The 26,464-nt window shown below is 35.3% G+C and overlaps 1 protein-coding gene across 3 annotated transcripts in view; it reads left to right on the top strand.

Moving 5' to 3' along the window:
- The window catches only part of BRD10 (bromodomain containing 10), a 115,836-nt gene that overhangs the window by 15,645 nt on the left and 73,727 nt on the right, over nt 1-26,464 (top strand). For 2 of the 3 annotated variants that reach the window (XM_077911894.1, XM_077911893.1), the window contains exon 2: nt 9,912-10,112. The exons of the other annotated variant lie outside the window; for it this stretch is intronic. In XM_077911894.1, coding sequence (XP_077768020.1) covers nt 9,912-10,112 — 201 coding nt within the window. The remainder of the gene's footprint in view (nt 1-9,911; nt 10,113-26,464) is intronic. 3 annotated transcript variants of the gene reach the window in all.

The raw sequence follows: 26,464 nt of genomic DNA, 5'->3' as shown, positions 1-26,464 counted from the left end.
CCCATCTCTCCTCTGGTGACCATCAGTTTGTTCTCTACAGTGAAGAGTCTGTTTCTTGGTTTGCCTCTGTCTTTTTTCCTTTTGCTCATTTGTATTGTTTCTTAAATTCCACATATGAGTGAAATCATATGGTATTTATCTTTTTTGACTTAGTTCACTTAGCATAAAAACTCTCTAGCTCCATCTGTGTTGGTGCAAATGGCAAGATTTCATTCTTCTTTTATGTCTGAGTAATATTCCCATGTATATATATCCTACATCTTATTTATCGATTTATCAGTTGATGAACACTTGGGCTCTTTCCATAATTTGGCTATTGTATTGGGGTGCATGTATCCCTTTGAATTAGTATTTTTGTATTTGAGGGGTAAATACCTCGTAGTATAATTGTGGTTTATGATTTGTATTTCCCTGATGATCAGTGATGTTGAACTTAACAAAACTCAACACCCAAGAAATGAATAATCTAATTGAAAAGTAGGCAGATAACATGAATAGACATTTTTCCAAAGAGAGCTGTTTGCCTAAGGTCAGGAAGAAGACAGGGATGTCCACTCTTAGGACTTTAATTCAACATAGTCCTAGCCACAGCAATCAGACAATGAAAAGAAATAAAAGGAATCCAAGTCTATAAGAAAGAAGTCAACTTTCACTATTTGGAGATGACATGATACTATGTATAGAAAACCCTAAAGACTCCACCAAAACACTGTTAGAACTGGTACATAAATTCAGTAAAGTCGCTGGACACAAAATCCAACATAGAAATCTGTTGCATTTCTATACACCAGTAATGAACCAGCAGAAAGAAAAATTAAGGAATCAGTTCCATTTATAATTGCACCAAAACCGTAAGAGCCTAGGAATAAACCTAACTGAAGAGGTAAAAGACCTGCACTCTGAAAACTATAAAACAATGGTGAAAGAAATTGGACATGACACAAAGAAATGGAGAAGCAGTCTATGCTCATGAATTGGAAGAACAAATATTGTTAAAATGTCTATACCACCCAAAACTATCTACAGATTCAATGCAATCCCTTTCAAAATACCACCAGCATTTTTTACAGAGCTAGAACAAAGAATCCTAAAATTTGCACAGAACCACAGAAGACCTTAAATAGCCAAAGCAATCTTGCAAAAGAAAAGCAAAGCTGGAGGCATCACAATTCTGGATTTCAAGTTACATTATAAAGTTGTAGTGATCAAAACAGTATGGTGCTGTCACAAAAATAAACACATGGATAATAGGAAACCCAGAAGTGGACCCAAACTTACATGGCTAATTAAAGTAGGAAAGAATATCAACTGGGAAAAAATTAAATCTCTTTAACAAATGGTGTTGGGAAAACTGGACAGCAACATGCAAAAGAATGAAACCTGAACCATTTTCTGATACCATATAGAAAACTAAATTCAAAAGACCTAAATGTAAAATATGAAACTCTGAAAATCCTAGAAGAGAACACAGGCACTAACTTCTTCAACATCAGCTGTAGCAACTTTTTTCTGAATATGTCTCATCAGGCAAAAGGAAAGAAAAACAAAAATATACTTATGGGACTATCTCAAAATAAAAGCTTCTGCACAGCAAAGGAAACTTCCATCAACAAAACTAAAAAGCAACCTACAGAATGGGAGAAGATACTTGGAAATGACATATCTGATAAATGGTCAGTATTGGATATATATAAAGAATTTATGAAACAACACCAAAAAAATAAATAATCCAGTTAAAAATTGGGGAGGACATTTCTTCAAAGAAGACATACAGATGGTCAAAAGACACCTGAAGAGATGCTCAGCATTACTCATCATCAGAGAAATGCAAATCAAAACTACAGTAAGCTATCATCAGAAAGATTAAAATCAACAACACAAGAAACAAATGTTGGTGAGGATGTGGAAAAAAGGAACACTTGTGCACTCTTGGTAGGAATGCAAACTGATGCAGCCGTTCTGGAAAACAGTATTGAGTTTCCTCAAAAAGTTAAAAATAGAATGACTGTGATCCAGTAATTGAATTACTGAGTATTTAACCAAAGAATATAAGAACACTAATTCAGAGGGATACATGTGCCCCTATGTTTATACCAACATTGTCTACAATTTATGTAGATAATTATGGTGGAAGGAGGAATTATGGAGGAAGCCTAAGTGTCCATCAACTGAAAGATGAATAAAGAAATAGTGGCATGGATCTACAGTGGAATATTATTCAGCCATAAAAACGAATGAAATCTTGTCATTTGCAATGATATGGATGAAGCTATTAAAATAAGTCAGGAAAAGATAGATACTGGGATCCCTGGGTGCTCAGTGGTTTAGCGCCTGCTTTCAGCCCAGGGCATGATCCTGGAGTCCCAGGATCCGAGTCCCACATCGGGCTCCCTCTGCCTGTGTCTCTGCCCCTCTCTCTCTCTCTCTCTCTCTCTCTGCGTTTCTCATGAATAAATAAATAAAATATTTTTAAAAAAAAGATACTGTATGATTTCACTCATAGGTGGAATTTGAGAAATAAGACAAGCAAAGGAGGGGGAGAAGACAAAACAGAAACAGACTCTTAACTATAGAGAAACTGATAGTTATCGGGGGAGGTGGGTGGGGAATAGGTGAACTATGTGATGGGGATTACACAGTACACTTAGGATAATGAGCACTGAGTATGTATGGAATTGTTGAATCACTATTTCATACACCTAAAACTAATACAATAGTGTTTGGTAACTATAATGGAACTCAAAAAATTTCATTAAAATATTGTTTGAGGTTTAAAAATAGATCATTTGGAATAGTGATTTCAGTAAGTGCAGGCAAATGCCAGATTGGTATGTGAATGAAACATGAAATGGCAGAGAATTTAGATGTCACTCTTTTCAAGGGGAATGGTTTTTTTTTCATTTAAAGATTTTATGTTAGCATGAGAACAAGAGCTGGGGGAGGGGCAAGGGAGAGGGAGAGAATCTCAATCTCAGGGCTCAATCTCATGCCCTGAGATCATGAACCTGAGCCAAAACCAAGAGTCAGATGCTTAACTGACTGAGTTGTCCCATCAAGGGGAATGGTGGTTTTTTTTTTGGGGGGGGGCGGGGGGGAGGATGGTTTGTTTTTAAGATAAAGTTTTACATGTTTGTATGCTATAAAGACAGCTAGCATGTAGATGTTGAATTTGTAGAAGATAGTAAATGGAATATGAATTCTGAAAACTTGTGGTGGGATTAGCTTTTGGCAAGAGAATGAAGAGCACATTTTTTCACTGCAATTTAAAGTAACATTTAGATAATTTTGTTCAGTGAGAAGTAGGAAGTGGGAGCTCTTCCATAAAAACTTCAGGGCTTCTGGGTGGCTCAGTTGGTTAAGCGTCTGACTCTTGATATCAGGTCTTGATCTTAGGGTTATAAGTTCAAGCCCCGCATTGGGCTACATGCTGGGTATGGAGCCTACGTAAAGAAAAAGACAAAAAACCTTCCGTTCTCTCTATGAAACAAGTGGTGGGGAAAATCAGTTACTAAGTTTTATGATAGGTAATGGAGTGAAGTGTTTGATTATATTTTGAAATTGCTGTTTGAATAATAATTGTGTTTTTAAATTGCTGTTAAAAAAGTCCTCTTAGGTGGGGTTGAATTCAATTTAGGTTATACAGGCAACCAAGTACAAGGTGGTGATTTTTCCTGTAGTGCTTAGTGATTGGAGGTATTAGGAATGAAGGAGTTTTTGGCTGAGATGCAAGAAAGAGATGGAATGCCTGAGACAGATAATTGTTAAGAGAGGTAAGAGGTTTGTCTTAATGTTGGTCCCAATACTTGTCTATTTGAATGGCTAAAAGAGGCTGAATTATCATTAGAGCAAATGAAGGAATCGAATAAAGGATTGGAGGTCTGGATGACACGATGAGTTAAAAATGTAGGGGCAGAGGGGATGCCTGAGTGGTGGCAGTTGGTTAAGTCTGGGACTCTTGGTTTTGCTGAGGTTGTGATTTCATGATTGTGAGATGGAGCCTCCTGTGGGCTCTGTGCTCATTGTGGAATCTGCTTGAGACTTTCTCCCTCTGCCCCTTCTCCCCTGTGCTCTCTTGCTCTAAAATAAATAAAGCCTCTTTAAAAAAATGTGGGGGGGGGGGGATAAAAGTTAACTGGGAGAATAGAATGTAAAGAATATCAAGTGAAAATAAATTTCATAGTCTGATAAATGCAAAAATACTTTTTGTAGGTATGAAGACTTATTTTTTTCTGAAGACTTTTTTGAGTATTTGGTGCAGCTGAATCTGAGAGCAGTGATTTCCAAACTTTAATGATCTGGTTTCCAAAGAAGAAAATATTTTGACTATGTACCCTCAATTTTTCTATATTAATCATTTAATCATATTCTGTACTATTATGTTTTATATATTGTAAAGTGTTACAGTCTAGATACTTAAACATGAAAGTTTAAGCTTATTTTAAAAATAAGTTTTCACATTAATGTTACAAAACATTAGTATGGGTGAGAGCATTGTGATACTTCATTAGTTTTGAAAATCTTGGTTCAATAGTTGGCTATAAAGCTATTTGAAAGGTTTCTTTTAAGTTTATTTTGGTGCTTGGTTTTAATAGCTTTTGTAGTTCAGAACTCCTAAAGATGCATAAATCCAGGTAGAAGAAGGGCATTGTAAGCTGGGCTGACTACAGTGTGATGCTTATCAAACAGGCAAAAGTTTTTGTTGAAATTCACCAGTAGGAGTCCTGTCGTCCCTAATTTTAATTAGTTGCTCTTGAATACTGATGTGAAAGTTCTGTTTTGCTCGATAATTTTTATTTGTCCCTCCAAATCTATTCTCCATCTTTGTGCAATGTGCTCTGTGCTCCGTGTTCCAGAAGGTTGATTTCCAAGGACTGCATCAACCGGTCTGCCTGTGCTCTGGCATCTGATTGGGTTCAGTCGGTGGGAGGCACTGACAGGAGGACAGAGCGGGTTGGGGTATTCTAACAGCTTTCTCTTTGCTGGGCAACAAATTGTCAGTAACTGTGCTCCATCATTCTGTGGCCCTCTTCGATACTTATAGGATTCTTTGTTCCCTAACTATCCCTTCTCTTTCTCCTTTTGAGCATAGCTACCTACCTGGCCCAAGAGTGGCATCCCTTTCTAGTTTTTCCTTAACCTTGGCTATACATTTGTGAATAGTCTCTTCATTAAACATCACCTCCTTTTTTTTTTTTAAAGATTTTATTTATTTATGCATGAGAAACAGAGGCAGAGACATAGGCAGAGGGAGAAACAGACTCCACATGGGGAGCCCGATGTGGAACTCTGTCCCAGGACCCTGAGGATCATGACCTGAGCCGAAGGCAGACGCTTTACCACTGAGCCACCAGGCATCCCTAAGCATCGCCTACTTTTTAGTTTATCTTGCCAAGACCCTGAGGGCTATAGTTGTATTGAAAAAATGTTTAAGTAAATAGGTTACAAAAATGACTGAAACACTATAGTATTTTTAAACAGATTAGATAATTATTTCCAAGTTATAATTATGCAGATAGAATTTTTATAGGTGACAACAACAACAAAAAAATCACATAATGAAACCTTTTCAAACATCTGTTTTTAGTGGGGGAGGGTAGTGTTAGTACATACATTAACCATAAGTAAAGCTTAATATCAATTCACTTTCTTACTACTTTAATAATTTGAAACAGAATTAAGCCTCTGAATTCTGAAATTTGGAATGTATTAGCAACACAGAAAAGACATTTCATGCTTTGTGAAAAAGAAAAAGGATAACTAAAACTCAGTGAGTCAACTGTAATTATTGCTAAGCTTTTGCTAATAGTTAGCAATCTGTTATTTTCAAACTATTGTCAGACTGATTTTATAAAATAATTTTCCTAATAGGTAGGAAAACTTGAATTTTAGAAAAGGAGAGTTATTTTAGTGTAGTGTTTTGATTGTTAATTATCTGACAAGTATTATTTGGAGGTGAGACTTACTTATTTTTATCTTTCTGCATTTTATTCTCTGATAAATGAAGACTAGGTAGTTAGTAACAAATATTTAATAGGTATTTTACTATAGAGAAAATAGTTGACTGGAATTTTTCATCTTAAATTATGTATGTAAATTTAAAATGACGAATAAATTGCTTGTATCCTTCCAAATATTGCGTGTGGGGGTGTGTGTATGTGTATGTGTTTGAGGCTCTGAGGTTACATCCATTACAAACGAAATCTTTATCTTCTGGAACTTTCATTCTGGTAGGATCGAAAATTACCAAATAAATAGATAATTATACAGTATAATGTAGTGATAAACAGGGAAAAAAATAAATGAGTAAGGGAACAAAGAGGAGTGACAGGGAATCCTTTATTAGTTATGATGGTCAGGGAAGTCCTTTCAAATAAGCTGGCATTTGAACTGATTTGGAAGAAATGTTAATACCTAACCATACAGATATTTGGGAGAGGAGTGCCTTACATGAGGACAAGGGGAAAGGCAAAGCTGATGTTGGTGTGACTGAGAATAACACAAACATTTGTGGCCAGAATACAAAGCTGTAATGAACGGAGTGGTAGAAAGTGAAGTCTGAGGTAGATAAGGGTCATGTTACACTGGATCTTGTAGGTCTTCAGAACTATGGATTTTAAGTGTAACTGAAAGTCTTTGGAGGAGACAGAGTAGGGGAATGATATGATCTGATTACCTGGGTTGCTGCATGAAAAATAGATTGTAAGGAGATCAGAATAGAAGCCGGGATGCCTGTCATGAAGAGATTGCAATAGTCTAGGTGAGAGTTAGAACTTCAAACAAACACACATACTGCTTAGTGCCATATGTATGTTTACATTTACATATACTTATATATAATTCCTTTTGGGTTAAAAGATATATTCAGAAACTGTTTTGCATTCAGTAGTGTAATACACCTTTTACAGTGAGTATATACAGACTTCCTAATTCCTTTTGATGAATGGATGTTATTCCATATTATGGTATACATTGTTTAATCCATGTTGTATAAAAGGACATTTATGTTTACAGGTTGTTCTTTTTCAATAATACTCTGTGTGGGAGAAGAGGGGGCAGAGAAAGAGATTGCTCACAGTTGTGGAGATACGTCTGTAGGGTAAATTCTTAGGACTGTGATGGGTCAAAAAGATATGTGCACATTAAATCTTAATGATCATTACCAAATTGATTTCCAGAAATGCTGTGCCAATTTTATATATCCAATAATGTTTTATGAAAATTTTTCTTTTCATATTCTCCCCAACACTGAGTGATATATCTTTTTAATCTTTGCACGTTGATATGAAAGAGACATCATAGTTTTCTCTCTTGTATTTTAATCTTGAATGACAAATATCAAAATACATACATTTTTATTTCTGATGACAAGTGAAGGATATTAATTTCTCTTTGGTCTTTGTTCTGAGAAAATAACTATTTAAAAAAGTAGGAGTGAAGTTAAAGGATAAAGTTTCTGACTCATTTATTACATAATAATTTAGCCATGTGACTTAACTATTTCCCTCAACTCCTTTTATCCCCAGTGCTCTACATACACTGTGACCTTTGAGCTATCATGTTTCAATGCAATATTGTTCATTAATGTTCTCTTCCAATAGTATTGATGAAGAAGTAATTAAAATTACAGAACTAGGGATCCCTGGGTGGCGCAGCGGTTTGGCGCCTGCCTTTGGCCCAGGGCGCGATCCTGGAGACCCGGGATCAAATCCCACGTCGGGCTCCCGGTGCATGGAGCCTGCTTCTCCCTCTGCCTGTGTCTCTGCCTCTCTCTCTCTCTCTCTCTCTGTGTGACTATCATAAATTAAAAAAAAAAAAAATTACAGAACTAGTTAGTTCACCTTTAAAATGATCTCAAATATACTCATTCAGTGTCTGTTATTGCCAGTCAGCTTATTTTCTTTTGGCCCACATTCCTTTTGGCCCAGTTAGCCATCGTACAGATAGATATATGCTACTGTACATAAAAAAATCACAGCCTGAAACATTATTGCTCGATCAGCCCAGGTTCTTTTTTTTTTTTTTTTTTTTTTAATTTTTTTTAAGTTTTTTTTTTTTTTTTTATGATAGTCACACAGAGAGAAAGAGAGAGGCAGAGACATAGGCAGAGGGAGAAGCAGCCTCCATGCACCGGGAGCCCGATGTGGGATTCGATCCTGGGTCTCCAGGATCGTGCCCTGGGCCAAAGGCAGGCGCCAAACTGCTGCGCCACCCAGGGATCCCCAGCCCAGGTTCTTCAGGATTACTTGAAAACTAATTTAAAAGTTCATGTGTTACTTAAAGCTGAATTGGTTACAACATTATGTCCTTATAACAAAGAAAACATATAGCAGTGCCATAGTTCAAGAGCCTTGTTTTAGATGGCCTGAGACTGAGATTACTATAAAAGTTCTTCCTGGGGTAATAAACCACTGTGAACAAAGTCCAAGATGGAAAGGCATTTGATTGTGTTTCATGCTGTAAAGGTTTGTTTTGTTAAACCTTACCCTATTTTGTATTAGAAAAAGCCTACAGGAAAGCAGGAAAATTTGATTACAGGGTCAACTTTTAATTTACATACAATTCATCTAGCCTATTTAATACTTACTTGGGGTATTGACTTGACTTTGCCCTTGTAGAAACAACATGTTTAAAATCTTCAGATGTCATATGCCTGGGTAGCTCAGTGGTTGAGCATCTGCCTTAGGCTCAGGTCATGATCCTGGGGTCCTGGGATTGAGTCCCACATCAGGCTTCCCTCAGGGAGCCTGCTTCTCCCTCTGCCTATGTCTCTGCCTCTGTGTGTGTGTGTGTGTGTCTCATGAATAAATAAATAATCTTTTAAAAAGTGTATATACCATTAAAAAAAAAAACTTCAGATGTTCTGGCATATTTTACAAAGGTAGAAAAGCAGATGTTTTCCCTGATGCTTTTTTTATGATAAGCCCTTTTTATAGATGAAAGTTCAGAATCAGGTTTTGATTTAGACTAAAAAACTTGATAAGATTAATGTTTCCTTTTTAGTATAAATGTTTTTAATCAATTATTTCAAATTCACTAAGGGGATTTATGGATAATTAAACTACTGAGAAACTTTTCTATCAGTATTATTTTCAAGTATTAGATTAGTATCTTAGTGCATTAATAGAATGAATATTACAGGGTAGGGAGACATAGGTGTGACATTGAAGAGAGAATCCTGATTCCTAGATTCTTTTTATAGGTAAGTCAGGTTTCCAGATTTGCAATTACATATTATAATACTTAATATATTGTAGTATTTATTTGTTTATAATTTCTCCCAAGTGTTTATGTACCATGAATTTTCTTTTAAAATGTTTTGATAATATTCTACATTTTCCTATACTAATCATAGGTAGTATGAAATATATGAAGAAATGTATAGATAAGCTGCATTTAATTTTGCAAACAATAAACTTTTTTCCCTTAAGAGATAGTGTTTTAATCTTTAATTTTAATGTGAAAGATTTATATATTTCTTTTTTTTAAAGAAAGTTTTTTTAAAAAATTATTAGAGAGGGAGCACACACAGGGGAAGATACAGAGGGAGAGCGAGAGGGAAGAGCAGACTCCCCATTGAGCAGGGAGCCCACTTAGGGCTTGATCCCAGGATCCCAATATCATGACCTGAGCCAAAGTCAGACACCCAACCAACTGAGCCACCCAAGTGCACCAAGATTTGTGTATTTCTTAAATGTAGGGAAGGAACTGTCTCTTAGACTGATTTTTATGATATGGGTATAGAAAATTAGAAATTAAATATAGGGCAGATAAAAATCTTGAGTGTAGCGAAGTAAGGTTTAACTATATACTTTTTATACAGTTAGCAAAAGAGATTATTAAGATGCTGGTTAAGGGGACTTGTTGCTTACCCAGAAGATTTGACCTTATGAATTGACTTATTCTTCTCCAAGGCACTTGAGAGAAAAGACAACGATAGCAGTTACATCTAAAGGCTATTATGGATTGGAGGATGAAAAGGGAACTGCATGTACCTCAACGAGGCGTCGGTCAACACCACGAAGTTTGGCAGGCTTGACAAGTGGAGTTTTTGAATCTATAATGGTCCAAGTTTTGAGACAGGAAGAACAGCTGAGAGCAAAAGAAGAAAAAAGGTAAATGTTAACGAAAAAAAGTTTCATGTTTAGATTTCTAGGACTGGTTTTCAAAGAACAGCTATATAACCTTTGTGTGCTTGTATCAAATTTGGGTGCATTTTAAAGTGTTGCAAAATATATTGCCACCCTAGTATGAATTCATAATGAAATTTGTTTAAAAATACAGTTTTAAATTTCAAACCAAATTACCTTGAAGCTATACAAAAATAATTTTTACAGAAGATTTCAGAATGCTTCCTAGATTTCTAGAAGTATTACTAAATGAATTATAAATGAATATAGAAGTGTTACCAAATTTTAAATTAGAAGAGTTTTATATAGATTTGTATATCTTTAGAATAGATTCACAATCTTTAAAATTAGAAACTTCAGAGATTATGTAGTTCAAAATGATGCATAAGTTCACCTCTCCCAGTTCCTCCATTGGATATTAACTTTCTGGCTAACTCAGCTTACCCTGGGCTCATCAGAAATGTTGTGCTTAATCAGTGTTACCTTCTACTGTCTGGAAGCATAGATTGATGGCATTTATATAACTATTTATAACAAAAGAGACTAGGGCCCTAAGAAGTAAGTGATTACTCAAAAATGATTGGTGATTTTCATACTAAATCAAATCTCAAACTCAAACTATAGTAGGAGTGATTGCTGATGTAATAGGGAACTGCTATTGCTACTCAAAGACAATTTATATGTCTTTGCTACTTTCATAATTTAGCTTGCTTTGATATTTGTATGATTAAAATTCAACCTTGAGACTTTATCCCCCATACTTTTTATTCTAGTGATTAATTCAGAACCACTGGAAATCCTTTTTTTCCCCTTCTACAGAACCTCACAGAACTACTCCTGCTGTAGGAAAGGGGATCTTATGAAAAGGGATAATGATTAATCTGACAATAGTATATAATAGATTGGAATAGAGAGAAAATAGAGAAAAGGCCTGTAGGAAGAAAGCTATAGGAATCTAGATCTTCACTACTGATGACCAGAAATAGGGAGAGAGAGGTCAGATTGTTGTGTGGTCAAGTAAAGACTTAGTACCTTCCTTAATACTAAGGGGGAACAAAGGAAGAGACAAAGATAAGTCAGGATATAGTTGTAATAATAGTTATAGCAGCAATAAGAAGATAAAAAGAATAGTTAATAGTTACGGAACATGATTATTTGCCAGGTTTAGCTCTAATGTACTTAACATTTACCCTGAAGCACAGAGAGATTCATTAACTTGCCCAAGGTCAGGCAACTTTTGAATGGTAATCAAGATTGGAACCCAGGCATTTTGGCTCTAAAGCTCGTGCTCCTAAGTAATACACTGTCCTTATGACTTACAAAGATGGAACCAGCAAAGAAAAGAGAAGAGCCTGAGTCTATAGTATGAGGAAAGATCAGTGAACTCTTTTCAGTAAGTTGTTTGAAGCAATGAGGGAAATATCTAGTAGGAAACTAGGAATCTAAGTCTTTTTCTTTTCTCCAGTTTTACATATGTTTGTGTGTCCTGTGCTTAATGTCAAACATAGGTGAATAAGATACAGGCAAAAATCCACTAAATATCTTAGGGTCTACAATAATTTCTTACAGTAATATGAATTAAACTTTTTATTTGGGTTTAGTGTTAACTTTTAAGTTTTATATTATAAATATTTTAAACATGAAGCAAGGAATAAATAAAATTGTAATAAAAGTCTGTGTACCTACTATTTAGTAATTTTCAAAGAAAGTAACATAGTTAAATCAGTATTCCCTACATTTTTCCTTTGTCCCCAGAAGAAACTACTCTAACTTTATCATTCCTGTGCATTTTATTATTGAATTTTAAGAATTCTTTTATATATTATGGATGTAAGTACTTTGTCAGATATATATTTATTCCAAATATTTTCTCCTAGTCTTTTGCCTGCCTTTTCATTTTCAGTGTTTTTTAAGAAACAGAACATTTTCACTTTAGATTTATTCTTTTTTTAATGTTTTGTGCTTTTTATGACCTAAGAAAGCTTACCTAAGATTATGAATTTTCTCCCTTTCTCCCCCAGAAATCTCTAAATTTTATTTTATTTTGATTGATTAATTTATACTTAGAAAGGGAGAGAGAGTAGGGGTAGGAGGGCCAGAGAGAGAATCTTAAGCAGGCTCCATGCCTAATACAGAGCCTGCATGGACTTCATCTCACAACCTGAGATCATGACCTGAGCCAAAATCAAGAGTTTGACAACCGACTGAGCCACCCAGGAGCACCTCTAAATTTTATTTTTTATGATTAGGCCTATGATTCATTTGAAGTTAATTTTTGTGTGTGTTTTGAAGTAAAGGTAAAAATTTATTTTTTTCCATATGGTTAGTCCATTTACTATAGCTTTATAGTAAGCTTTGAAATTTGATAATATAAGTCTTCCAGCATTGTATTTTGTTGTTTGTTTTCAAAATTATTAGGCTATACTAGGATTTTCTCATTTCTGTGTAATTTAGATCATATTGTAAACTCCTACCAAAAAAAAAAAAAAAAAAACAGCCTGAGGAAATTTTGATTGAAATTGCATGGATTTTGTCTTTTATATATTATGGATGTAAGTACTTTGAATATAAGTTTCTGGATAATTGTAAATTTCAGTGATATTTTTTAGTATTCAGTGATTATATTTTCCACATATTTGGTTATCTTTATCCACATATTCATATTTTTGATGAAACTATAAATCATTTTTATATTCAGTTTACAATTTTTTGTTGCTAATATGTAGAACTACAATTGATTTTAGAGTATGGACCTTTGTCTCTTTGTCTTTGAATTCTGAAAGATTTTGCTTCATGTAGTTTGAAAGTCTGCTATTGCATGCATATCTTTTTATGATGTTTAACCCATCCCCCATTTTACTTTCCTTCTAAGTAACTCTCAGTATGTTCTCTGTAGTTGATAGTCTGTTTCTTGGTTTGTCTCTCTCTCTTTTTCTTTAACCTTTGCTTGTTTGTTTCTTAAATTCCACATATGAATAAAATCATAAGGTATTAGTCTTATTTTGACTGACTTATTTCATTTACTATTAATACTCTGTAGCTCTATCATGTCCTTGTAAATGGCAAGATTGTGTTCTTTTTTATGGCTGAGTAATATTCCCTTGTATATATACCCCACATCTTCTTTATCCATAAATTAGTCAGTAGACACTTGGGCTGTTTCCATAATTTGGCTATTGTAGATAATGGTGGTATAAACATGAGAGTGCATATGTCCCTTTGAATTGGTATTTTTGTATATTTCAGGTAAATACCTAGTAGTACAATTGCTGGATCATAAGGTAGTTCTATTTTTAACTTTTTGAGGAACCTCCATAATATTTTCCAGAGTGGCTGCACCAATTTGCATTCCCATCAACAGTGCAAGAGGGTTCCGTTTTCTCCACACCCTTGCCAACACCCGTTGTTTCTTGTTTTGTTTATTTTAGCTATTCTAACAGGTGTGAGGTAATATCTCATTGTAGTTTTGATTTGCATTTCCCTAATGATCAGTGATGCTAAGCATCTTTTCATGTGTCTGTTGGCCAATCTTAATGTCTTCTTTGGAAAAATGTCTTATTCGTGTCTTCTGTCATTCATGTCTTCATGTCATCCATATTTTAAATTGGATTATTTGTTTTTTGAGTGTGGAGTTTTATAAGTGCTTTATATATTTTGGATACTAGCTCTTTATCAGCTATGTCATTTCCAAATATCTTCTCCCATTCTGTAGGTTGCCTTTGAGTTTTGTTGATGGTTTCCTTCACTGTACACAGCTTTTTATTTTGGTGTAATCCTAGCAGTATATTTTCCCTTTTGTTTACCTAGCCTCAGTAGAAATAGCTAAAAAGAAGTTGCTATGGCTGATGTCAAAGAAGTTACTGCCGGTGTTCTCCTCTAGGATTTTTAAGGTTTCAGGTCTCACATATAGGTCTTTAATCCATTTTCAGTGTATTTTTGTATATGGTATAAGAAGGTGGTCCAGGTTCATTCTTTTGCATGTTACTGTCCAGTTTTCCCAATACCATTTGTTGAAGAGACTGCTTTTTCCCATATTCTTTCCTGCTTCTTTTGAAATTAATTGACCATATAATTGTAGATTCATTTCTGGGTTTTCTATTTTGTTCAATTGATCTGTCTGTTTTTATGCCAGTACCATACTGTCTTGATCACTGTAGCTTTGTAATGTAGCTTGAGGTCTGGAATTGTGACACCTCCATCTTTCCTTTTCTTCTTCAGGGTTGCTTTGGCTATTTGGGATAGGGGTCTTTCATGGTTCCATGCAAATTTTAGGATTCTTTGTTTTAGCTCTATGAAAAATGCTGCTGTTATTTTGATAGGGATTACATTGAATGTATAGTTAGTTTTGGGTAGTATAGACATTTTAACAAAATTTCTCTTCCCATCCAAGAGCATGGACTGTTTCTCCATTTCTTTGTGCATTTCCAATTTCTTTCACCATTGTTTTATAGTTTTCAACGTACAGGTTTTTTACCTCTTTGGTTAGGATTATTCCTAGGTATCATATGGGTTTTGGTGCAATTGTAAATGAAACGAATTCCACTTACTTAATTTCTTTTTCTGCTGCTTGGTTGCTCGCATGTACAAATGTAATAGATTTCTGTATGTTGATTTTGTGTCCTACGACTTTACTGAGTTGGTCTGTTAGTTCTAGCCGTTTTTTGGTGACTCTTTTAGCTTTTCTGTATATAACATCAGCTCCTTTTCAGAGAGTGAAAGTTTGACTTCTTCCTTGCTGATTGGGATTCCTTTTATTTCTTTTCATTGTCTAAATGCTATGACTAGGACTTCTAATACTATGTTGAATAAAAGTAGTGAGACTGGACATCCCTGTCTTGTTTCTGATAATAGAGAAAAAGTTCTCCGTTTTTCCTCATCTAGGATATTGGTTGTGGATCTTTCATGTATAGTTTTTATTATGTTAGATTTGGAACACACTACTTTATTGTGGGCTTTTTATCATGAATGGAGGTTGTACTTTGTTGTATTTTGTCAAATGCTTTTCCTACATCTATTGAAATTATTGTATGCTTCTTATCCTCTTGTTGATGTGTTTTATCAAGTTGATTAATTTGTGAATATCAAACCACCTTTGCAACCTGAGAATAAATCCCACTTGATGGTGGGTGAATGATTTTTTTAGTGTATTGTTAAATTCCACTTGCTAGTATTTTATTGAGAATTTTTGCATCTGTCTTCATCAATGATAATGGCTTTAGTTCTCTTTTTAAATTATATCTATCTGGTTTTGGAACCAGGGTAATGCTAGCCTTATAGAATGAATTTGGAAGTTTTCTTTCCTTCTCTTATTTTTTGGTATCGTTTGAGAAGAAAAGGTATTAATTCTTCTTTAAATGGTTGGTAAAATTCCTCTGGGAAGCCGTCTGGCCCTGGACTTTTGTTTATTGGGAGTTCTTTGGGTAATGATTTGGTTTCTTTGCTGGTTATTGGTCTGTTCAAGCTTTGTATTTCTCCCTGTTTCACTTCTGGTAATTTATAAGTGTCGAGGAATTTATCCATTTCTTCTAGGTTGTCTAATTTGTTGAAATATAGTTTTTCATAATATTTTCTAAGAATTGTATTTCTCTGTTGTTGATTGCTATTGTATCTCCTCTCTCATTGGTGATTTTATTTATTTGGGTCCTTTCCCTTTTTTGATAAGTCTGGCTGGAGGTTTATTAATTTTTTCAAAGAAGCAGCTCCTGGTTTTTTCTATCTGTTCGGTTGTTTTTTAGTTTCTACATTATTTATTTCTGCCCTAATCTTTATTATTTCCTTCCTTCTACTGGCTCTAGACATCATTTATGGTTCTTTTCTAGCTCCTTTCAGTGTAAGGTTAGGTTGTTTATTTGAGATTTTCCCTGCTTCTTGAGGTAAACCTATATTGCTATATACTTTCTTCTTTGGACTGCTTTTGTTGCATCCGAACGATTCTGGACTTTTGTGTTTCAATTTTCATTTATTTCCACATGTTTTTAAATTTTTCTTTGAGTTCCTTGTTGACACATTCATTGTTTAGTAGCATGTGTTTAATCTCCATGTATTTGTGGTCTCTAAGTGTTTTCTTGTGGTTGATTTCTAGTTTCATAGTGTTGTCAGAAAAGGCGCATAGTATGACTTCAATCTTACTGTATTTGTTGAGGCCTGTTTTATAACCTAATATGTGATATATTGTAGAGGATGTTCCATGTGCACTTGAAAAAAATATGTATCTTGCTCTTTTAGGATGGAATGTTCTGAATATATCTGTTAAGTCCATTTGGTCCATTGTGTCATTCAACACCATTGTTTTGTTGTTGATTATGTGTTATGATCTGTGCATTGAAACAAATGGGATGTTAAAGGCCCCTACTAATATAATTAATGAGTTCCTTTATGTTTGTTATTGTTTTATATATTGAGTGCTCCCATGTTGTGTGCATAAATATTTACAATTGTTATATCTTCCTGTTGGATTGTCTGCTTTATAATTATAGAGTGCTCTTCTTTGTCTCTTGTTACAGTCTTTATTTCAAAGTCTGGTTTGCCTGATACAAGTATTGCTACCTGGCTTTCTCTTGACTTCCATTTGCATAACTGTTTCTCCATCTTCTCACTTTCAATCTGCAATTTCTTTAGGTCTGATATGTGTCTATTTTAGACAACATAGAGTCGAGTCTTATTAGGAGTATTTAGTCCATTTACATTGAAAGTATCGATAGATAATATATTTATTGCCATTTTATTACTTGTTTTGTGGTTGTTCCTGGAAATTTTCTCTGATCCTTTTATATTTTGCTGATACTCTTTTTTTTTTTTTTTTTTTTTTTTTTAAGATTTTACTTATTTATGCACGAGAGACACACACTGAGAGAGAGGCAGGCTTCCTGCAAGGAGCCTGATGTGGGACTCAATCCCGGATCCTGGGGATGTGGGACTTGATCCCAGGTCCTGGGATCACGCCCTGAGCCGAAGGCAGACGCTCAACTGCTAAGCCACCCAGGTGTCCCATTGCTGATACTCTTTAGTAATATATTTGGATTTCTTTTTCTTTATTCTTTGCATATTTATTAGTGGTTTTTGATATATAGTTACCATTAGGTTTGTATATAACTTCTTCTGCAAATAGCAGTCTACATTAAGTTGATGGTTGTTCAAGTTTGAATCTAATCTTCCCCTCGCCTCCCCACAACTTTGGTATATATTATATTCCATCTTTTTTTAAATGAGCTCCTTGACTGATTTTTACAGAAATACTCACTTTTACTGTTTTTATGTTTCCTTCCTTCTTACTGTCACTTTTGGTTTTTCCCTTCCACTCAAAGAATCCCCTTTAATATTTCTTATTTTTTTAAGATTTTATTTATTTATTCATTCATGAGAAACACAGAGAGTGAGAGGCAGAGGGAGAAGCAGGCTCCATGCAGGGAACCTGATGCAGGATTCGATCCTGGGACCATGCTGAGCCACTCAGACGTGCCCCCTTTAATATTTCTTGTAGGGCTGGTTTAGTGGTCACAAACTCCTTTAGCTTTTGTTTGTCTGGGAAATTCCTTATCTCCCCTTTTATTCTGACTGATAACCTTGCCTGATAAAATATTTTTGGCTGCAGATTTTTCCCTTTCAAGCCTATTGAATATATCATGCCACTCTCTTCTGGCTTGCCAAGTTTCTGTTGAGAAATCTACAAGTGGCCTTATGGATTTTGCCTTGGAAACTAAGGACTTCTTTTGTCTTTCTGCTTTTAAGATATTTTCTTTATCACTATATTTTACCAATTTAATTACAACGTGTCTTGGTGTGGGTCTGTGGTTGTTGATTTTGTTGGGAGTTATCTTTGCCTTCTGGATCTGGATGTCTGTTTCCTTCCTCAGACAAAGGAAGATTTCAGCAGTTATTTCTTCAGATAAATTTTCTGCTGTCTTTCTCTTGCTTAGGTTTCATTTTGTTTTCTGATGTATAGGCTTTCAATTTTCTCTGTGAAAGTTTTTAAATTTACCAGTTTTCTCTTCTGCAGTGTCTAATCCAGAGAACTTTTTCAGATTTGTATTTTTTTCAACTCTAGATACTTAGTTCTTTTTAAGAATATAGAAGTTCTCATCATTAAGTTTGGGTTTTAATGTCCTCCTCTGTTAGCTCCATTATCTTAGTTTTTTCTAGGTCTTCCTTTTGGCTAGTTTTTTTCCTGGTTGTGTTTTCTCCTGGTTTCTGTTCTTGGCATGTACAGTGATTTTTTGTTTGTTTTTGTATTTTAATTGGAAGTTAGACAATATGAATGTTACCTTGGTGCATATCTGAAATTTTATTTTCTTTCTTTAAAGAGAATTGGGCTTGGGACACCTGGGTGGCTCAGCGGTTGAGCTTCTGCCTTCGGCTCAGGGCGTGATTCTGGTCTGGGGATCAAGTCCCAATCGGGCTTCCTATGAGGAGCCTGCTTCTCCCTTTGCCTATGTCTCTGCCCCTCTCTCTGTATCTCTATGAATAAATAAATTAAAAATCTTTAAAAAATAAAAAAGAGAATTGGGCTTTATTCTGGCAAGCAGTTAGCTTCTTTGTAGATCAGCTTGATGATCATTTCAAGTCCAGATTTTAAGTTCTATAGTGGATTTAGAATAGTATTCCCTCCAGTTTGGCCCTATTTACTAATGCATGACCTCTGGGGCTTCTCCACAGAATGCTCCCAAGGGATGAGGACTTTCTACTCCAGATGCTTTCCTCATTGTCTTTAAGCTTCTGTGCTTACAGTGTCCTGGTCATTCTTGTTAAACTTTTTGGAGTTTTACACTGTGTAGTCACAGGCTAGTACTCAGCAAACCTGAAGATCTTTGTGTAGATTTCTGAAGCTCTTTTCTGCATAGCTGCCTTCTTTTCAGAATTATCTCACAACTTCTAGGTGCCTTATTTTCCCCCAGTGCTCATTTCCATCTCTTTAGCTGAAATCCATTGGACTGTTTGGGTTGCCCTGTTCTTGTATTCAGAGTTTGGAAATTGTCTTTACTCAGAAAGCTTGTCAGTTGTAAGGATCACTTAATTTGCTTTATTTCTTAGAGATCACAGTCCTGAACTATTTAATATTCAGATCTGAAAACATTTGATTCATTCATATATATATATAAATTTTTATATATATAAAATATATAAATATATATTTATAATATAAAGTTTTTATTTTAATTCTAATTAGTTAACATACAGTGTTATATTAGTTGGGGGTATATAACATAGTAAGTTCACAGTGCCATACATTACCCTGTATTCATCACAAATGCTCTCCTTAATCCTCATCACCTAATTAGCCCATCCTCCCCCTCCCTCCCAACCATCAGATTGTTCTCTATAATTAAGAATCTATTCCTTGGTTTGACTCTCTCTTTCATCTTTCCTCTTTGTTTGTTTTGTTTCTTAAATTCCACATATGAGTGAAATTGTATGATTTTTGTCTTTCTCTGGCTGACTTATTTCACTTAGCTTAATATTCTAGCTCCATGCGTGTTGTTGCAAATGGCAAGATTTCATTATATTTTATGGCTGAATAATACTCTATTGCATGTATTAACACATCTCCTTTTTCCATTCATCAATTGATGGGCACTTGGACTGCTTCGTAACCTTGCTAATGTAAATAGTGTTGCTATAAATGTAAATGTGTATATATCCCTTTAAATCAGTGTTTTTGTATTCTTTGGATAAATACCCAGTAGTGCGATTGGGATCATAAGTTAGTTCTATTTTTAACTTTTGGAGAAAGCTCCATACTGTTTTCCACTGTGGCTCCACCTCATATATTTTGTTCAGTTTTGTAATTGTTTATAGTCAGAAGGTAAGTTTGCTCCAGTTTACTCCTTCATGACCATAAAAAGAGGTCATTTCTATGCAGTTTTTGTTTTAAGCATATGTATGTATTTGTAGATAATATATAGCATTTTTTGCATGACTTAACTTTTATATAAATGATTTAACAGCTTTCTATTTACATTGAACATTGTGTCTCAGATTTATCTGTGCTGAATTATTCATTCTAGTTTATTTCAAGTGCTACTATATTATGTTATTGACTGTATTATAGTTTACTTACCTGATGGGATGGATATTTTTTATTTTTTGTAGTGTTTTGTTCTTAGAGAATGCTACAATAGACATTTTTGTACATGTCTTCCTTAAGGATGAAGATAGAGATAGCAGTGTGTGTGTGTGTGTGTGTGTGTGTGTGTGAATTCATTATGTTTTTAATTAAATGTTGTAGCAAGTTCTTTAATATTTTAAGGAATGTTGCCATAATCATATACTTTTTTTTTAAGATTTTATTTATTTATTCATGAGAGACACAGAGAGGCAGAGACATAGGCAGAGGGAGAAGCAGGACTCCTGTGGGGAGCCTGACGTGGGACTTGATCCCAGGAGCCCGGGATCACGACCTGAGTCAAAGGCAGATGCTCAACCACTGAGCCACTCAGGTGCCCCACCATTATAATATACTCTTAAGGTTGTGAAGATAAAGTAGTTACCATCTTACTGGTTCTCTGTATAGTGTTTAATACACTATAGCAATAAAATGTCTCATTATGCATTGTTAATTTAGAAAGTAAATTTAATATACCTACTCCTTCCCAGCAACACATGAATCTTCCAACTTTTTAACTCCATTCACTTTCCCTTGGCCTTAAGTGTCATCCTTGTCCAATATTTTAGTTCCATCTAGTTCTTACTGCCCAAATGTTGCCAAATCTCAAGTTTTTGTTCAAGAGCTTTCCTTTTCTCATGTTTTACTTTCTTTGTAAGTGATCTCATCTATTCCTATATCACCTATTGCAGAAGACTCATAGATACATGTCTTTTGCCCAAATTTCTCCTCTAAGTTTCAGATCCAATTGCCTACTTCACACATTTTCTGGATGTGGGCTCTTTCAGTGCCAGTGTCTCTCATCTGTCTGGAAATAAGTGCCACATTCAACTTAAGATCATTTGAAGACGGTTTCTTTTCAGAGGTTGAAATATAGCAGAATGTTAGGAAATAACGCTATTAACCAGAATGAGGAAAAGGGAGTAGTTACTCATACCCAGAAGAGAGTTACAAAAAAGAGACTGTATTGAGATGACACCTCCTATTGAAGGACACAGCCCAAAACAGCCTCACAGAGAAGGAGCCAAGGGAATAACTATTTCACCCTACTTTCCTCTTGGATCATCTGCCGGGGTTCCCTTGACTGAACCAAAGGGAAGCTAGTGGGTAAGGTTGCCTGCTGACATGGATAAGCTATACAGAATATACAGATAAGCTATACAGAATATACAGATAAGCTATACAGAAGGATAGAGTGTAAAGCTGGTGGCAAAGAAAAGATACTGTAGGTATTCTCTTCAAAATGATTATGTCCAAAATTAAATAAGAAAGCATGATTTTCCCTGAAACTTTGTCCCACTGTAGTGTTCCCTACCTTGGCAGAAGGCACCACCATCTATTTGATCATTAAAGTTAGAAACCTGGGATGCATCCATGACACTTTCCTTTCCCTCACAAATCCATCCCCAAATCCTGACCATTTTATTTCTTAAATCTTTCTTGAATTTGCCCACTTTCCTCTTTGTTTTCTACCACCGTCTAGTTCCTTTATTTCTCACTTAAGACTGTGGTAATCTTCTCTTAATTGGTTTAACAGTGTCCATGCTTACATAATTCCAGGCTGTTTTTTACATTAAAGCTAGAGTGAATTTTCCCACATGCAAATTTGATGGTGCCACTTACCTATCCTAGTACCTATGATCTCCCCAAAACAAAGCAAGTACACACAAAAACTATTAATGGCTTAATATTATTAATAAGACCCTCTTTCACCTTTAAGTTTCACCATACCTGTCTAACCTCTTATCATTCTTTTCCTGATTCTTGCTTCCTAGCTGCAATGGCCTTTTGCCTTCTTTTCAGTGCCAAGAAATTATTAACTTATGTGGAACCAAATTGGAGTTCACATAAAAACACATGAATGATGAGACTTTTTTTAAACTCTGTTTTCTAAATTTTCTGACCTAAGCATGCTTTTCTTTCATAAATTAAACATAAAATAAATATTGAATTTGTAATGTGTCATACAGATAGTGGGATAGGCAGGTTTTTAAGGTTTTTTTTAGCCTATCCCAAGATTTGAGTCCTCAGAAGGGAAGTGTGACATTTAGGCAACAACATGTTGTATTATAACGTGGGAGTGCTAAACAAATCTTTCCTCCCCGTGTATAATTAACCTGCCACCTATCATGATACTTGACATTCTGTCAACCTTTTAATTCTTCTGTCAAACGGTCAGAGAGTGCCTGAGAATACTATAAAGTCAGTTCTAGACAGGGACTTTGAAATCCTCATAAGAAAGGGTCATATTGGGAGACATTGAAGTATGGAAAGATCATATGACTGTAGTTCTACTTTAGCCATGGGCTTAGGCGGTGGTGGTAGCTGCTGCTGCTGCTGCTTTTTTGTTCTTCCTTTTTTTTAATTTTTAAAAAATATTTTATTTATTTATTCATGAGAGACAGAGAGAGAGAGAGAGAGAGAGAGAGAGGCAGAGACACAGGCAGAGGGAGAAGCAGGCCCCATGCAGGGAGCCCGATGTGGGACTCGATCCTGGGTCTCCAGGATCAGGCCCTGGGCTGAAGGCGGTGCTAAACCGCTGAGCCACCCGGGCTGCCCTTCTTTTTTTTTTTTTTTTTTTAAGTTTTATTTAAATTCATTTAGTATGAATTAAATTCACTGTATTAAATTCACTGTATGTTTACAGTGAATTATTAGTTTCAGAGGTACAGTTCAGTGATTCAAGAGTTATTTGTAATACCCAGTGCTCATTATATCATTATTGCCCTCCTTAATGTCCATCAGTGCTCGCTTCAGCAGCACATATACTTAATGCCCATCACCTAGTTACCTCATCCTCCCCAGCCCCTCCAGCAACTCTCAGCTTATTTCCTATAGTTAAGAGTCTCTTAGGGTTTATATCCCTCTCTGATTTTGTCTTTCTGGATAAAAGGAAAGATTTTTCCCTCCCTTCCTTTATGCTCCTCCGTTTTGTTTCTGAAATTCCTCATATGAGTGAAATCATGTAATATTCTTTCTCTGATTGACATATATCTCTTAGCGTAATACCTTCTAGTTCTATGTCGTTGCAAATGGTAAGATTTCATCTTTTTCATGGCTGAGTAATATTGTGTATATATGTGTATGTATGCATGTATATATGTATGTGTAAGTATATATATCTTTCATCAGATATTTATATATATATCAGATATTTATATGTACATATATATATCACATTTATTTTCTTTATCCATTCATCTGTCCATGGACATCTGGGATCTTCCATTCTTTGGCTATGTGGACAGTGTTGCTATAAACATTAGGGTGCAGGTGTCCCTTTGGATCACTATATTTTATTTTTTGAGTAAATACCTACCTAGTAGTGCAATTGCTGGGTTGTAGGGTAGCTCTATTTTTAACTCTTTGAGGAACCTCCACACAGTTTTCTAGAGTGGCTGTACCAGTTTGCATTCCCACCAAGAGTACAAGAGGGTTCCCCTTTCTCCACATCCTCTCCAACATTGGTTGTTTCCTATCCTGTTAATTTTCACCATTCTGACTGGTGTGAGGTGGTATCTCATTGTGGTTTTGATTTGTATTTCCCTGATGTTGAGTGATATGGAGCATTTTTTAATGTGTCCTTTGGGCATTTGTATGTCTTCTTTGAAGAAATGTCTGTTTATGTCCTCTGCCCGTTTCTTGATTGGATTATTTGTTTTTTTGCATGTGTTGAGTTTGGTAAGTTCTTTACAGATTTTGGATACTAGCCTTTTATGTAATGTGTCATTTGGAAATATCTTCTCCCATTCTGTCAGTTGTCTTTTGGTTTTGCCAACTGTTTCCTTTACTGTGCAAAAGCTTTTTATCTTTTTTTTTAAAAGATTTATTTATTTATTCATGAGATACAGAGAGAGAGAGAGAGAGAGAGAGGCAGAGACATAGGCAGAGGGAGAAGCAGGCTCTCAAAGAGAGCCTGATGTGGGACTTGATCCTGGATCCCAGGGTCATGCCCTGACCAAAGGCAGATGTTCAACCACTAAGTCACGCAGGCATCCCAAAAGCTTTTTATCTTGATGAAGTCCCAATAGTTGATTTTTGCATTTGTTTCTCTTGCCATTGGAGATGTATCTAGCAAGAAGTTGCTGTGGCTGAGGTGACAGAGGTTGCTCAACGCCTGTGTTCTTCTCTAGGATTTTGATGGATTCCTGTCTCAGTTTAGATGTTTTATCCATTTTGAGTTTATTTTTGTGTATGGTGTAAGAAAATGGTAGAGTTTCATTCTTCTGTATGTGGCTCTCCAATTTTCTCAACATCATTGTTGGAGAGACTGTCTTTTTTCCTTTGGATATTGTTTCCTACTTTGTGGAAGATGAGTTGGTGATAGACCTGAGGGTCCATTACTGGATTCTCTGTTTTGTTCCATTGATCTGTTATTTGTTTTTGTGCCAGTACTGTACTGTCTTGATGATTAAAGCTTTGTAATACAGCTTGCAGTCTGAGATTGTGATTCTACCGGCTTTGGTTTTCTTTTTCAGCTTTCCTTTGGCTACTTGGGGTCTTTTCTGGTTCCATACAAATTTTACAATTATTTGTTCCAGCTCTGTGGAAAAAGTTGATGGTATTTTGATAGGGATTGCATTGAATGTGTGGATTGTTCTGGGTTATGTAGACAGCTCCAATTCATGAATATGGAGTATTCTTAATATATCTGTGAAGTCCATTTGGTCCAGTGTGTCATTCAAAGCCTTTCTTTCCTTGTTGATTTTCTGGTTAGATAATCTGTCCATTGGTGTCAGTGGAGCGTTAAAGTCCCATACAATTATTTTATTATCAGTGTATTTCTTTAATTTTGTTATTAATTGGTTTATATATTTGGCTGCTTCCAAGTTAAGGGCATAAATATTTATAATTGTTAGACCTTCTTGTTGGTTAAACCCTTTTATTATGACATAATGTCCCTCTTCATCTCTTATTGTAGTCTTTGGTTTAAAATCTATTTTGTCTGATATAAGGTTGCTACCCCAGCTTTCTTTTGATGTCTAATAGCATGATAACTGGTTCTCTAACCCCTCACTTTCAATCTGGAGGTATCTTGAGTCTTGTTTTGATTTTGTTTTTGTTTTATCCACTCTGATACCCTGTTCCTTTTGACTGGAACATTTATCCCATTTATGTTCAGAATAATTATTGAAAGGTATGAATTTAGTGCCATTGTATTACTTGCACAGTCCCTGCTTCTGTATATTGTCTCTTTTCCCTTCTGGTCTGTGTTACTTTTGGGCTTTCTCTTTGCTTATAGGGTCTCCTTTACTATTTCTTGCAGAGCTGGTTTGATAGTCACAAATTCTTTTAGTTTCTGTTTGTCCTGGAAGTTCTTTATATTTTTGTATTCTGAATGACAGCCTTGCTGAATAAAGTATTCTTGGATTTGTATGTTTCACATTTAGCACCCCAAATATATCATGCCAGCCCTTTCTGGCCTGCCAGGTTTTTGTGGATAAGTCTGCTACCAGCCTTATGTTTCTAACTCTGTAGGTTAAGGCCCTCTTGTCCCAAACTGCTTTCAGGATTTTCTCTTTATTTCTGAAATTTGCAAGCTTTGCTATTATATGTCAAGGTGTTGACCTATTTTCATTGATTTTGAGGGGGAGTTCTCTGTGCCTCCTGGACTTGAATGCCTGTTTCCTTCCCCAGATCAGGGAAGTTCTCAGCTATAATTTGTTCAGATAAACTTTCTGCCCCTTTTCTCTTTCCTCTTCTGGGACCTCAATTATTCTAATATTGTTTTGCTTTATGGTTTTGCTGATGTCTTGAATCCCCCCCTGGTGATCCAGGAGTTATTTATCTCTCTTTTTCTCAGCTTCCTCATTCTCCATCATTTTGTTTTTTATATCACTCTCTCTTCTGCCTCATTCATCCTAGCAGTTAGAGCCTCCCTATTTGATTGCATTGTAGTAATTGCCTTTTTATTTTGACTTGATTAGGTTTTAGTTCTTTGATTTCTCCAGTAAGTGATTCTCCAGTGTCTTCTATGCTTTTTTCAAACCCAGCTAGTATCTTTATAATTGTTGCTTTGAATTCTAGTTCTGGCACCTTACTTATATCCATATTAATTAAATTTCTGGCATTGAGTACTGCCTGTTTTTTGGGATGAGTTCATCCAACTTGTCATTATGTCCAGAAAAGAGTAAATGCAAGAGAGGGAAAATAAAAAAAAAATAATAATAACAACAGTGACACCAGGAAAATATATACTACACAAATCAGAAGAGAACAGAAACCCAAACAAAATCAA

Source organism: Canis aureus, chromosome 10 (genome assembly GCF_053574225.1).
Source record: "Canis aureus isolate CA01 chromosome 10, VMU_Caureus_v.1.0, whole genome shotgun sequence".
Classification (NCBI taxonomy): domain Eukaryota; kingdom Metazoa; phylum Chordata; class Mammalia; order Carnivora; family Canidae; genus Canis; species Canis aureus.
Note: the sequence above shows the minus strand (reverse complement) of the source record. Positions and strands in the feature narration are given on the sequence as shown.